The following is a 15,384-nucleotide window of genomic DNA, read 5'->3' on the forward strand; positions in this document are numbered from 1 at the left end:
TTAGCAGTACAAAAGAACAAAAAAAACCCCTACCCCACAACCTCAAGAGAGGTAAATTGGCACTCAGTGGCTCAGGCAGATCTAGACAATGTAGAAATGTTATCTTATAACATCAGAGTGGGAAACGTGAAGCAAACACACAAAACATCAGAATATGCACTTCACAAGGCTGACCTGATCTCTGTTTCAGAGACTGAAATCAATCCCCGCCCTTACCTGGTCCCTGTTGTTGATGTTTGAGTATGGTAACTGTCCAGTCATCAGTTCATAAAGAACGATCCCAAACGCATACACATCAGACTGAAAGCTATAAGGGTTTTTGTCTTGCATTCTAATAACTTCTGGTGCCTGCATCATAAAAGGAAAGAATTAATTTTTATTTCACCGTGTCAGCTTGCACCTCAGATACCAGGAAAAAAACCCACAGACCTGCCCAAAGTCTAACAGGTGTAAGGCCCACTCTTCCCTTCAGATGTTAAAAGGTCCTAATAAAGAACCTATAGAGAATAGAGCGGCTCTTGACAAGAATCTTAAAGTCCACTGGTTCGTTTTAGCCTGGTGATCCCTTTATTCCTCTATGACAGAACAAAATTTTCTTGTCTGGGCTGAGAAGCCATTTTGAAACTAGAATGGTAACAGTGAAAACCATGCCAACTAACAGTGCCTCAGGTTACTGATCCGCCGCAGGAGAAAGCGGAGTTGCACAGGAGGTTGTAACTGAGGCTTAAGCATGCAGTACAACCTTTTGAAAGTAACCATGCTTGAATCCTTAAAACTCAAGGGCATCTTTCTTTTGGCTGAGGTAGTTCTGCTGCTCCTTTGCAGGATGTTTGCCATGTCCGTTCTCACCTTCTCCTCAAGCCTGGATTGATCAGGCCCCTTCTCCTCAGCCACCATTTCCTTTTCAGTTTAAACCACAAAATAAGGGATGAATTAAGACACAAAAGGTTTTTTTGGCTGACTACTAGAAAACATTCTAGCTCTTCTCAGAACTGAGAAGCATCAATTTAGTACTCCATATGGCTGCTCATCTTTCCCAGCTTAAGGCAGTTTGTGTATGTCTGTGCTCTGTAGGGACAGTCTTCAAAACTTTAGCCAAAGGCAGTAAAATGTGTTGAAGTAAGTGCACTGCTTCCCCCTTGCTCACCATCCATAGAATAGATCCAGACAACTGTTCAAATTGATGGGATCCACTCCATCGTGATTTCACTGTAGCTAGACCAAAATCACCTATTTTTACTGTGAGGTCTTCATGAAGAAAAATATCTATGGAGGAAATGTTAAGGGAAAAGAAACAAGCGGTACCGGTCCTGTCCTACAAGAACGTTATACACAACAGTTTAACCACCACTGAAGATTTTTTATAGAATAAAGTAGCCAGCATGGTAAATTATGGTACTTCAAGCTTAATTTAATGACCATGGCCCAGATGGCTCTCTTGAAACATCAACTACACAAAGAACTGAAAATCCGTCATGAGTGAACTGGCATAATCTTTTAATGTAGAAACCAAATGATGCACAAATCTTTGTGATAGCACAACAAAACCTGAACATTACTAGAAACCACATCAATAGACATAGTAAGTATTCCTTACTTTGCTACTAGTGATAGTACCCTTTCTCAACAAAAACTCAACTCAGCAAACAGTCATATACAAATAACTTTTCATATCAATACATTCATTTCTGACAGGAAAAAACACAGCCCAAACAAAAACCATAACAGGAATGCTGTCACATTCCACAATCACATCTCTGGGAAAGGATACTATTACTCTTGAGGTCTCTGTGGATGATTGACTTGGCATGCAAATAACTGAAAAGGAACATCATAGATCAAGTGGGTTAAATGATATTTCACTAATCACAACTCAAAATTCACTGTATTACTGAAACAAATTCTGTAGATATTCAAACTGCACGTATTTATCAAGGTGGCAAAACTTCAATTACCCGTGACAGCTCCTGCGACAGTCACAAGAAAAAAAGAAAGCTTAGATTTCCAGCTCAAACCTGATGCTACTGAAGATGAAACAACAAATACACATCAGCTTCTGCTTTTCAGTTCTAACTCAATATTCAGAATAAAAATAAAAGAACTTCAACAGTTTTTGACATGCCATTCAGCGCTGAAGGCTTTTACCTCCCAGCCTTAATAGTGACTGTTAAGACCCCTTGTGAGCTAGTCAGAGCTTTAGGTGAGGTGTTTCTAAATTGCAGGAAGCTAAATGTGCTTCCACTCCCAGTGTGTACTGAAGTACACTGACTGCTTTTTAGTATGGGACTGGAAAAGAGATCCCCTGATTGCAGACTGGATAAAGAGATTCCAGGGAACACAGAGAAGAGTACTTGCCCCATGGCACAGATATAGCCTAAATTAGGCAACTAGTCTCCCATGACTCTGTTTAGTCAGTAAGACTGGCACAAACCTGCTGGAAAAGCCCTGATTTATGTCTCTGCTTTGAATCATGCTCATGAAAAAGCTTCAGCATCTCCACTACCTACAGAGGGAGCCTGGGGAGACGAGCAGGCTAACAGAATGCTGAGGCTGGTTGATGCAACACCTCCACAGTTCTTGATTGAAAATGTAATAAAATGCTTAGAAAAATGGCAAAATTAACTGCAATCATAGTGGTTTTCCAGCTGGAGGGCAATTTCTCTGATCTTACATCGGTGTTCTGATTTTGACACACAATATTGGGCCAGTTTTGTAAATTCTAACTCGCTCAATTGCCCTCTATGGGAGCAGGGATTACTTACAGTCCTTTGAACCAAATAGGTATGTTTTCTTCAAATGCTGAAATCTATTAAGAGAGCTACTATACTTACAAGAAAGGAGGGAAACAAAATCAATTCTTTTTGTTAACAGGGCTGCCTGTCTTCTGTGTTATCTTACAGGATTCTGTCCTTTCGTTCAGAGGGTGTTTCTTTTTAAACTGTTTTACCTCCTATCATAGGACAATCTGCACTGTAAAGATCATAAAGCCTGGAACAGAAATCTTTGCTCACAGGATTGGAAGTTTAACCATACTATAATTATCTTTATTCCAAGATTGTATTTCTGTGATGATTTATATTTCCCTATGTTACAAAAAAAAAAAAAGAACACAAAGTCTGCTTTACTAATCAAAATAATAAACACTTCACCAAATGCTTTGATCATCAAGGCAAGACCCTGTGTTTGGCAAAGTGAGCAGATAGCTGGCCTTATTTGCCAAAGACAGTCAGAGTGTGAAGGGGATAAGTAAACATTGCCTCAATGCTCGTTTGCAAACAAGTAATGAGATACTTACTCCATGCCTTGTGCAGTCTGTCGTGCAATATCAATTAGTTTGATCATTTCAAATTTGGTCTCAATGATGTGTAGATGGTGATATAGGCTTGACCCCTCACACCATTGCGTAACAATAGCCAACTGGGGTTTTGTTGAATAACCCATAAAAAGCAGGATATTCACATGTCGCGTTTTCCTGTTGGGAAAAAAAAAACCATCAGGTGGAAAATAGCTGGATCAGGAAATCAGGGAAAACCCAGGCAGATCTCTCAGTCTATGTACGTATTTCCAAACAGAAGTTGTTGGGTCAACCTCTTTTACTTTGGATCAATACCTTCTAGGAAGGACAACCCTTTCCTTCAGAAACCAGCAACACACTTCCTTGACAAGGCTTTGGTTCTTAGTGTAGTATTGGACAAGAATTCTGTACTCTCTATGGATCCATATAAGAAAGTATAGAAACAGGTACAAAAACTTGGAGAGACTGGATTTCACCACAGAGCTTTGACCAGATTAAATTAAACCTATTTCATGAAACCTAACTCATTAAGTTAATGAAATCAAAATATGCAGAGATATCCAACGCAGCATAGCCCAGAAAACATCGCACAACTATGGGCTTAGAGTTTTCAGAACTACCATTTCCTGGGGAAAAAGGCTAACTGTCATCCCCTTTTCACCGTATAGCATACTGAGGATGCTCCTCACAGATGCCCAGAGCTCAACACATCAGTTTTCCAGAGGCAAGAATTCTTAAAACAGTATCCAAGTAAAATCTTGAGTGTAATCCTAATGGTCTTTCCCAGTAAACATTCTATTTTATCATGTTAACAGATCCTCTTTGAAGAGCTGAACCCAAGACAAATACTTCCTCTGAGCAAGTAGAAACAGTAGACACAAGAAAAGGAAACAGAGAAGTGACTTTGAGAACTACATTTAAAGAAGAATCTCAAAGATAAGTCGTTGTTACTGAACAGAAACTACTAAACAATGGATATTATGGGCAGTGCTGTAACTCACAACCCAACAATTAGTCATGCTCTCTAATCTCAACATGTGGATGAGAGAAAGAAAGACCTACAGTTCACACTAAGGCTTGACTGTGCCCTGAAGGCAGTATAACAGAAAAACCCAGTACTGTCTCGAGTGTTTGAACATACATATGTTCACAACACAGATGTACAGACAAACACATACAGGGGAAGGAAAAACCAGCAGTGGATACAAAGAAGTATTTTTAAATGACCAGTTATGTTTTCAGTCCAAAGTATCGTGAAGGAATAAGATCAATGTGTTCTAATGGAAATCTAAAAATTCAATAATTAATGAAGTATAAATCTGTGCATATTACTTTATGCTGTTAAAAATATTCTTACCTGAGCACTCCTACTTCATTTTTGAAAGCCTGTAACTGTTGAGGTGTGGGTGCTGTAACATTCAACATTTTCACTGCTACATCGCCTTTAAAATAGAAATTTTTAAATAAGTGTCACTGATACATATTCCTCTATTGAGAAAATGCTAAACAGAACATTAGAAATATCAAGATAAGTTATTTTCTGGCTTTCTTGAAATAAACCACTACAATATTAAAAGAAGTAAATATTCTGTAAAACATAAATCCACTATTTTTACTGTACTCCAAGAAATCCTAGCCAAGTCTTTCCAAATACATATTTGAAATTTGATATTCATCAAGATGAATACTTCAGCCTTTCTAGTAACTGCATTTTCTCTTCACCCTAACACAGAAGAACACATTGAGTTTACAACAGTTATAAAAGATCTAACATTACCTATTTAGCACACTACTAATTAATTTAAAAGTCATCTTTATGGCCCTTTCAATGGACTCTCCCCAATATGTCCATGTCTCTCTTGTATTGATGAGCCCTGAACTGGACTCAGCTGTGGCCTCACAAGTCCTGGGGGTAAGGATCCCATCCCTTAACCTGCTGGCAATGCTTTGCCCTAATGCAGCCCAGGATGGGTGCTCTGCTGGCTTATGTTCAACTTGGCGTCCGCTGGAATCCCCAGGCACTTTTTTTTGCGAAGCTGTTTCCCAGTTGGGTGGCTCCCAGCAGGCAATGCTACTTGGCTAAGAATAGCTGTTTGCCATGATGGCCACATACCATGCCACTTTCCTTTGTAGACTGTTCCAAATGATCCAGATCCTATCCTTTGTCCAACTGTGATCTGTCCATCTGGTATCTCCCAATCATCACTTGAATCCCGTCGACCAAGAGTTTTCTTTATATATGTGCAAAAACAATAAAAAAGAAGAAAGTGAGTGCATCAACATCTGTGAAAACAGCTCCTTTGTTAAAGATTCAGAATCAGCATGTCCTATCATTAAAGTCCTCAAAGAACTTTCTTTTTCAGATACTGTGTTTGACTTTTCAAGCCAGCCATAAACAAAAACCTCAGCATACAGCTATACTAAATTTTTTCCTGGCACAAAATATTTGAAAGAGGTTTTTGGCATTGTTAAAACCACCAAACATTAAGAAACCCCTATAAAAAAGAAAGTCTCATTTGTTTTTCAAGTCTTAATCATTACACTAAACTGTGAATTTAAAGAAAATACAGACATTTTTATGTATTGTTACACCTGAAAATTCTCTTGTGATTCTCAAATTTCACAAATCATAGTTGGAAAAGCTAAGCTGTTTGAAGGGAAACTGGCATTAGAATAGAAAGCACACCAAGATACTTGGGTGCAAGGGAGTAAAGGTGAGTATAGTCAATTATTGAAATGATTTATGTATCAGTCTCATAATCTCAATATTCCATTATTTTTTGGTCCTTCATCAGTACCATACTCATCTTGGAAACAATTTGAAAGGCTCTGATGAAAGAAAAGCGAGTGGAACATGGCTGTATAGTATTTCTATGCTATGAATATACCACACTATGAGTGAAAATAACTCATCTTTCCCATACCATTCTATTTCTGTCTTCTGAGGATGAGGATGATTTCCTTTCCCGTTGGGGTCCTGGTGATTTCTGTATCGCTTTCACATTGGTGAGTGACCCAGGCAAAGAGGCAGGAGGTGTTGCAGACAAACCTGCAGTTGAACCTAAATTTCAGAAACAGGATAATTTTATCTACACGAAGGCAGCTTATAAGAATGTGTTGATATTAGGTGAAAGAATTGTGTTTAAGATGCAGTATCTCCAAACATCAATGTAAATGTTAAGAGGGAACAAACATATACTAGGAATATCATCCTAATATTAGATTAGTGCTCAAGTCTTAGATTTCAGGAAGAGACAAGCAAACATCCCTGAATCCAGAGAGTCCCCAGTTTCTTGCTCATGAATTATCAGGACAATGTCTCTTTAAAGAAAAAAAAAGTATTTTTTAATTCCACCAGTTTCTTTGAGAAGAAAAGTAGTAGCAATTTAGTTAGCAGGAGCTACCTCAGATTTCTTGTAGCTAATCTTTTAGGGACCCAATAAATAGCTGAAATACTATACTTTGGAATTGAAATAAACTTAATGCAAACAATTGAAACACTTTCTAGTTGAGTCTCCAAGTGCCACCTGAAAACCATTTGGCTGTTTTAAAGCTATGTGTTAGCAGAGAGCACTTATTTAAAAGTATGTATTAGCCTGTAGAAAGGATTAAAAAATAACACGTATTTTAATTAGTTATTTGAAGATTATTCTATTAAATACAAAAGGAACAGTGTATCTGTAGCCTATGTGTACCTAAACAAATCTATGCAGGAAAATGACACAGAGCTGTGTTTCAGAGCCCCAATGGCTCTTTACAAATAGAGCACTTCAACTAGTCACTGCTTTTAAAAATAAACCATAATTATTCATAACAAGGTTATGCTGACCCTCCCAAAGCAAAGGACATAAAACAGGGTCAGCTGTTAATTAAATTCATGCTGCTCTGCTAAACAGTGTATGTCACTGTGTAAGATCTCTAACATTCCAACGCTTCCTCTCACAACAGGGCTTTGAGAAGTGGTAGAAGGCAATACTACTCCTCCTCATATTCCTTCAGAAACCCCCTTCTTACCAAAAATGTGTCTCCTAACAACAACTTCGAGTTAAAAACCTGATTCTGCGACTTTTAGAACTGTAGTTTCAGTTCATTCACTCACTGCATGCTGATTTATCAGACTGTATATATCCATTACTGCCTGTCCTCGCTGAGCTGAAATCCATACACTTACAAGTGGAAGCACATAATAACAACATATCAACACACCTGAAATGGGACGCAGCATCTATAAACTTTGTCCCCCACACTAAAGCAACAATAATGATGCATATCAGGCATCCTATTTAAGTTTACAAGCAACTGAAAGCCAGTGACCTTAAGGATGGGCTTTTGTTCATGTTACAGTCACTAAACTGTTAGATATTTATTATACTATTTGCCTGGAATCACATATATGTGGAATTAAATGTATGATGTTCCTAGAACATGAGTGATTTTCCAAAAGTTTACTGGGTTACAGACTTTCTTTATAATAGCAAAACTCTACAGAATGTGTTTTCTGTAGCGGTAACTAAAGCCTCCTACTTAAATTTTAATACCACTATATAGAAACACTAGCACACTATTCACCCTTGCCTAAAAACAATTACAGCACATGGTAGAACTTTATAGTAATCTGATTGTAATAATACCAGATGTCTTGTTTTCCAAGTTATTAGAGTAGAATACTTCAGATAATGTTGGACTTAAGTCATTAGCTTGGACTCTGAAGCTGTATGTAATGTATTCCATGCTGTGTTCAGTTTGCTTGTTGGGAAAACCTGTCTTCTTACAAAAACTTCTGGAAGAACTTTACAATTTCATAAAGGTGCACTGCTCTTGATACATTCTGAAACAAAAGTCTTTGAAACAGCCAAGATGGTAGCATTTGAAAATCATACCACATGCACTTATCTACCCCCTTCTGCATGTATATGTTTAGACACAAGTATTTACGCTTCATGCTACTACTTAATAGTTGGTTTCTACAGCGTATGAAATCCCATGGAGTTTTTTTGGGATTCTGTGCAATACAACAGATCCCTTGACAGCTTTAGGCCTGAATGACCCCTGGAGCCAATGACATGAAAATGGAAGAGTCTTACTTTCCATGGTGCAGGACACGAACAAACACTCACTGGAAATTCACTAACTAAATGGTCTAAACCATCTGGGGTCCCACTGTGGTATTCTCACAATTAAGTATATGCTGAAAGCTGACATGATACTTTACTTGAAAAGCTCAAGACCTAATAAGATATCAATGGAAATGTTTGTAATTCACATTTGACCACCTAGATTACTTTTCAAAACAAAGAATATTAAATATATGAAACTGTTAAGGCACTGAACTGACTTAAACTGAACAGTCAAGGAAATTCTGAGTTAAGGACATCACTTTGTCTTTAAAAAAAAAAAAAAATCACTGCAATGCAATCCAAAGACATTTTGAAAAAGTATGTTAAAGTCTACATAAAAACCTCAACTATGAAATTCCTTGCTTTTGAAAATTTAAGTCAGGCTTTATTTAGTCATTTTGAAGCGTGTAAAGGTGAAAGTGAGTATGTGTGAAAAGCACATTCAAAGCATTCCAGCCAGGCCAAGCAAAAAACAGAGGTGTCTTGATAAACTCACACACTTACATACACACGGTGTGAGGGTGAGGCACAAACAGCATCTGTGGTTTTACTTATTTTGTTTGGGTGAAAACAAGAAAGAAGAGCCCAACTACCTCTGAACACTGGGCCAGGCTCAAAATCAAACACTATTTCACTGGGGACAGAATGAAGGAGGGGACTGGGAGTCCGGGATTGGTATTTCCGAAGACAGCGCATCAGCTGGTTCAAAGGGGCTGTTAGAGAGAAAGAGACGGGCAGGCAGAGACAGAAAGACAGACACATAGAAGAAATGAAAGAAGTCATGGGAAATAACTAGGATGCTTTGACTCCTATTCATAGATTGCTTCTGTACTTTGAAGGGGGGGAAAAAAATTCGATTACTAATAACACTGCTTCAGGACTGGGAGTAGCCAATTGTTTTCAGATGCCAAGCAGACAGTCTATGATCAAAAGTTAAAACCAACATGATAGCACAACATTTAAATGCTGGACAAAATGGGCAAAACTGTGGAGAGCCAGACCTATCAACACATACAAAAATAGCTAAAACCAGCAACTTTAAATTAGTAGACTTGCAGGATTAAAGGAAATTTCTTTTCCAAAAGCAGTTAGTGTTGGCATAAGAAAAAACAGCTCCATCAAACACAATGCAGTATGTAGGTATCATCCTACCACCTACCAGATTTGGATGGGAGAAACAAAGTCACTGAGAGCCCACAGCACAAAACCTTAGAGATCAGGACAGAGTGCACTGAGGTAATTCAGACTTTACGTATGGCTGAAGCAAGTTATAATTAGTAGGAAATGGCTGTGTTAATGATTTAGAGTTGGAAAACTGTCATGTGCCTGCCCTAATTAACAATTTATCTATTTCTATTATTTCTGTATTATTTTCCAATTCATAGGAATAAATGCAGCACAAAAGCAGCCCTCTCAGGACCTTGGCAGCCAGTGGCAGAAGTGTCTAACAGGCCTTAACAGGCCGGTGTGTAATATGTGAAGAAAAAAAAAATCTATCTTCTGGCACTAGTTCTGACTTAGCTGCGAACTGGGGCTGTGTGTTACTGAAGGAAACAAAAAGACCTGGCTTTAGCATAAGGTCCTAACAACCTGGTTCCAAGACTAGCACAGGCATGCAGTACAGCAAAGCAGCATCTTCAGCAGGGGTAGAGGGGGAGAAGAACCGGAGTATTTCATGCTGCTTTAGGATGCAGCAATTCGTATGGAAGGTCTGTCTACCACGGTGATGGTTTTCAATGAAAACCCCCATTGTTTCCATGGGTGGAACAACAGGCATAAAAAAAATTTAAATCTTTTGAGAGAGATTTGGGAAGATATAGCATATGGGCATGCAGCCATGTGAGTGAACGAGTGTGAGTGTGTGTGTGAGCAAAAAAGTGATGGTGCAATATAATTTTAAAACAAAACAAAAAAATAATATATATATATTTAAAAAAAATAGAAGATACCACTTCCAAACTGCTGCTCCTTCTGTCTCCCCCACTCCCAGAATGACTGGCAAATGACTCAAATCTTTGTCAGACAAATATTAAGTTCATGGAAAAGCAAATGCAAATTCATTTTTTGTTCTAGTCATATTTTCCTTTGTGCCTGTGTTTTGTAGAAGGAAGTAGAACACAGGGACGGGACAGAGTGGTTGTGCAATTAAATACAGGACAGTAGCCAGTTTAAACACTACTTACCTCCCTCTCCTCGTAAACCCTGGTCTCTAATCAAGTCCTATAAATAAATTTAAAGAAGCATTTAATTTTGTTATTATCATTTGCATTCCAGAATCAATAGAGATTCATCAAATTAAGAATCCATAACCTCCTATGTTGTCTGTGAAATAAAAGTAGTTTCCAACCCTGGCTTACTAATAGCAGCAATTCCAAAGAACTATTTGTAACTACTATTAAACTTCTCAAAAGTATTTGCTTTAAAAGAGCATTTCTCAGTAGTAAAGTGAAATGTATACCACCCAAAATAGTTGCTGACATGAAAATATTGATTTAAACACACAGCTGGCCAAAATGAAGGAAGAAATATTCAACCAAACATTCTAGTTAAGTGTTTGTGGCACAAATTATTTGAACGGTCATATCAGAAGCTGGGACACCAGCTTCCTGTACTAAGTTACAGCAGTAAAATGAGTTCTCCTTTGGGTTTTTTTTTTTCTTCTAACAGAGCACCTCATTTGCATAGCCAGGCTCACTCTGTTCTTCTCATAAATGACTAACTGCAAAAGGTTCCCTTCACTTGCAGTCAACCGAACTGAGAGCATCCTTCGTACTTCCAGACTAAAAGCAAGCTACCCTAAGGATCTTCTAAACAGAAGAAAAAAATTAAAAATTCAGCAGTTCCCCTCTGTATGCCCATTCTCAGCATTGACTGTGTTTTGTTACACAGTTATTTTATTCCTTTATACACCTGCTCTGTGGCTGATGGCACTGGCCCTGCCCCTCTGCTGCACCACTGCCCTGTGCCCTACGCAAATGCCTACGCAGCCACACTCTCAATGCTCAGCTACCACTGCGCCTCTCCCCAGCTCACATGCAAAACAGATCTGGTGCCTTGGTGTCCAGGCAGACTTGGAGGCTGCTCACTCAACAAATGACTAATTTCTAGTGAGTAAACTTAAGGGTAAAACACAAGCCATGTATGTTAGCAAAATTAGAGAGAGGGTGTTGTGACCAACATTTTGAGAGGGCTTAGCTAGCCTTATTATGATTAGCCTTTATTATTATTTACAATTCAGCCCCCAGAAATTTGGTAAATGTGGAAAACAATTTAAGTCTCTGAGCACTCCAAAGAAATGCTCAGAACAACACACACTGGGCTCCTGAAATCCTAAGGAACATGCAGTTAATCTGAACTCAGTTTACTGCCATAGTTCAATTTTCTTCAACGCCAGAAATATCACTTGAATGACAAATATTAAAACCCCCCATCTTGCATATATAAAAAAATGCTTAACATGTATAATGGTTTGCCAGAGTGATTACTGGCTTTTGTATTCTTAGCACTGCGGTAGAGCTAGCAGTGTGAGCCTTGAGACTCAAGACCAAAAGAAAGAGCAGTGGTTTGTGGCAGAGTATTTCTTTGAAAATGAAAGGACAGGGCTGTCAGCAGTTTCTGCTTTTGGAGGAGGGGTTATTTGCCTTCTTACAGCTCTCAATAGCACAAGTGTCTTAGGTGGGATCTATGAAGATTCTGACCGACCACCAAGGATTAGCTTAGAATCACCACACTCGTGTGTACACGATAAATTTAATGCACTGATATTCATAAGGGAAACATCAAATCTACTGTTTCTGATACAAATATTATTAATACTTACATCAATATTGACTGGCTCGATTGTATTGATGTGAACATTGGGAGCTGAAGAGGATCGGTCACGTTGCCCAAATTGATTCCGATGGTCTTCATCTGCTGGTCGGAGGGGCTGTGGGATTGGAATGGATTTTGAAGGAGAAGGACTAGGGAGAATTGGTGGTCTGAGAAACAAAGTCAAGGAAAAAGAGGATTTAGGTCTACAAATGGCTTCAAATACTGCATAGTGGGTGTGGTAAGTCCTTTTCAACTATGATAATATATACATTTAAAAAAACCTGATCTAAAGTCCTGCATAAAAACAATTTACAATGAGCGATCCCTACTCTCCTACAATCAACTGCAACAACTGTCTTCTGCACAAACTAACTAATTACGTGGCTGCAAAGTGCTCTGAGTCAAAACAAAACAAAAAACCCCCTAACATAGCATACCAAACTGCTACTAATAAATCCTGATCTGAAAAATTCATGTAGCCCAACATGCATTGCAGATAGCAAGTTACTCTGCAGTTTCCTCACTTCAGATTAACACAATACACTCTTGTTAATATCAACCCACTGGGAACTAAAAATGCTTAACATCTTGCATCAAAGTTACAGCCAGAAGATGTCACAAGACAAATCACATGGGTGGGATTATTGTTCAATAAAGACAGACTAAAAATGACATACTGATCATTTAATTAATTAGGATTATGGCCAATGTTATATGAATTATTGACAGTAAAAACAAATAGATCACCTCTTAACCTCAACCTTTAAGAAATAACTTTGAATACTGCAACCTTGAAAATGTTATTTACAGTGCTAGAGTTAGGCAATGCAAAAGATTTGATTTGAAAAGTAAGCATCAGACTATACAGACAAATTTTCTGAAGAAATGCAAATGCTGCCTGACATAAATGTAAGTAAAGTCTTGAATATATGGCATCACGAATCATATATTTAAAAGACAAAATATCTAAATACTTTTTTACATTTGTAAGAAGGCAGAACATCACTTCTTTGCTTTTCCATTTATTTTGTTAAAGTACAATAAACTGTCATTTATCTCTTACTCAAGTCAAGGTCAGTCTCTGTTAAGTGTAATGATTCAATTTAATGGATATAAGGCAAAAGGTCAATGAGAAACCTTTGTCACAGAAAATTTTATGTTAAAATATACATCATAACTGACAACACAGTTTTTACAACTTACAGAAAGCACAACTCTTAAAACAGGAGTTCAGTTACTCATAGGTTAGTTACCATGCCCACAAAGGCAATGCCCGTGGGGAGAAGCTGCAGAAACAAACCATACAGCAGAATACAGGGGCAATAGGTCCCGGGCTGCTCCTGGAAGGGAACACTCCTCGGCCTCTAATATTTTCAACAGGATGTCTTGACATTTTTTGAGAAACAGTCTGCTTTAAAGACTACTGCCCTGCCTTTCACTGAAGCGTTTATACAGCTTGGCACTGATCCCAGAACTCAGTGCTTTCTGTATCTTAAGTACCTGTCATCCCTCCCTGGCCAATAATCGCGCAGTTGAGAATGGCCAAAGAGAGCACTTGTGAGTTAATTCAACTAAGTCTAGTGTGTTGTAATAAAATACTTCATGTTTAGGAAGTGGGGTGGGTGAAGAACAGGTAGGGTGCTTAATTTTATTTATTTATTTATTAAATAGTGACCTACTGTCACATGCCAGAATACAAATACTGAGAAGATACTGGGAAGCAATGAACTGAAACTGCCAACAGACAACTTTCTGAGAAAGGGCCTGGAACAGACCAGCATTTCAGAAGATGCTCAGAATTTCACAAACATTTAAAAAATGCAGTTGATATACATACGTATAAGCTAAAATTTTCATGCATTGTTAAAAAGTATCTTTGGGTAAAGACTTTTTCTACAGTAGATGGGGAAGTTTTGAACTCTTGAACATCTTTCATAAGGAAATCATGCACCTAGAACCCACACCAGGAGATAGGACACCACACAGATACAAGTGTAGGGCTTGGCTGACATTCTAAGGCACTGTGTTTTCTTGTTCAGACAAGTGTGTCAGATGCTGGACAGAAAAATTTCAGAAGAAAAGCCTAAAATGTGTCTCCACTAGGCCAGCAGTGCCACTGTGGGGATAGATAACTCCTGCTCAAACTTCCTGAGAGTTCTCACTAATAAGGAATTTAGGGGAAGTGTGTAGCAACAGACAACAGATCATTGCAACTAGGAGTGACTGTGAGGCAGCATTTGATCTCTGCCACATGACAAGAACAGAAGCAATCAGATTTTCTGTGATCATGAGTAATCCAAGGGAAAGTAAACCAAATTGCAGAAATACTGTTTCTATTACATCCTCCTTTGAGTCCTAAATGGTCATCTGCTATGGAAATACTTCTGGTCACAGGTCATCATGCCCATCATATTCTTAGCTCTGACAGCATGCTATGTCATACCGTGTTTGAAAACCATTCAAATAGCTTTCCCTACTCATTAAACTGATGGAAGTTCAGATCTTTAGAAAACAAGCACGGGCTGATAAAGAATTTTCCTTTTTGGAGTCTCTCAATTGTTACTGAGGAGATCACTGGGCTTTAGTCACCAAAGAATCCAGAAAGGGCAATCTTATGAGCAGTTGGCCACGTGTTCAATCTATACAGTTAGGGTTTCATTAATGGGTGTCCTTGGGACACTTCCAAAAACATAGGTTGTTTTTACTAAGTAGGAATTTTGCTTGAAAAAGGTAACTAGCGAAGAGCAAGACACAAGCAGTTGCTGGCCAAGATGGCCTACTATAATCACAAACTCAGGAGAGATTACCACCAGGCTCTGCCCATGCACAGCAAAAACTGTATCTTCAGCTGCATCAAGATCTTTTTTTCAGCTTCCCAGGCAACAACCTGAAGGGGCTGTCACATCTTAATTCAATACCTCATAGCCTTTACTGGCAGTATGGCAGAACACGCATTTTTCTCAGACTACGTATTTGGGATAAACACTTTTGTCCCTCCTTTTTATCAAGGCAAAACAGAAGTTTTGTCAGAAGCCAAGAGAAAATGCAGACAGATGTAGATTTCTTTTTAACCCTTTGTCCATCACGGCAAGTGCCAACACCACTGTTCTACAAAACTGGGTCCATGGGAAAGAAGAAGGTAACTTAGAAAAATGCCCA

General features: G+C 38.4%; 1 protein-coding gene across 3 annotated transcripts in view; it reads right to left on the minus strand.

Moving 5' to 3' along the window:
• The window catches only part of BRAF (B-Raf proto-oncogene, serine/threonine kinase), a gene marked incomplete at both ends in the record, with an annotated part of 69,590 nt that overhangs the window by 3,671 nt on the left and 50,535 nt on the right, over positions 1–15,384 (minus strand). The window contains 10 exons of one of the 3 annotated variants that reach the window (XM_084279216.1): positions 217–348; positions 1,148–1,266; positions 1,772–1,818; positions 3,296–3,472; positions 4,653–4,737; positions 5,409–5,526; positions 6,220–6,356; positions 9,006–9,125; positions 10,596–10,632; positions 12,233–12,392. In XM_084279216.1, the coding sequence (XP_084135342.1) occupies positions 217–348; positions 1,148–1,266; positions 1,772–1,818; positions 3,296–3,472; positions 4,653–4,737; positions 5,409–5,526; positions 6,220–6,356; positions 9,006–9,125; positions 10,596–10,632; positions 12,233–12,392 (1,132 nt within the window). The remainder of the gene's footprint in view (positions 1–216; positions 349–1,147; positions 1,267–1,771; positions 1,819–3,295; positions 3,473–4,652; positions 4,738–5,408; positions 5,527–6,219; positions 6,357–9,005; positions 9,126–10,595; positions 10,633–12,232; positions 12,393–15,384) is intronic. The other 2 variants (XM_084279218.1, XM_084279217.1) reach the window with 2 other exon arrangements.

Source organism: Gallinula chloropus (genome assembly GCF_964237585.1).
Source record: "Gallinula chloropus genome assembly, chromosome: 1".
Lineage (NCBI taxonomy): Eukaryota > Metazoa > Chordata > Aves > Gruiformes > Rallidae > Gallinula > Gallinula chloropus.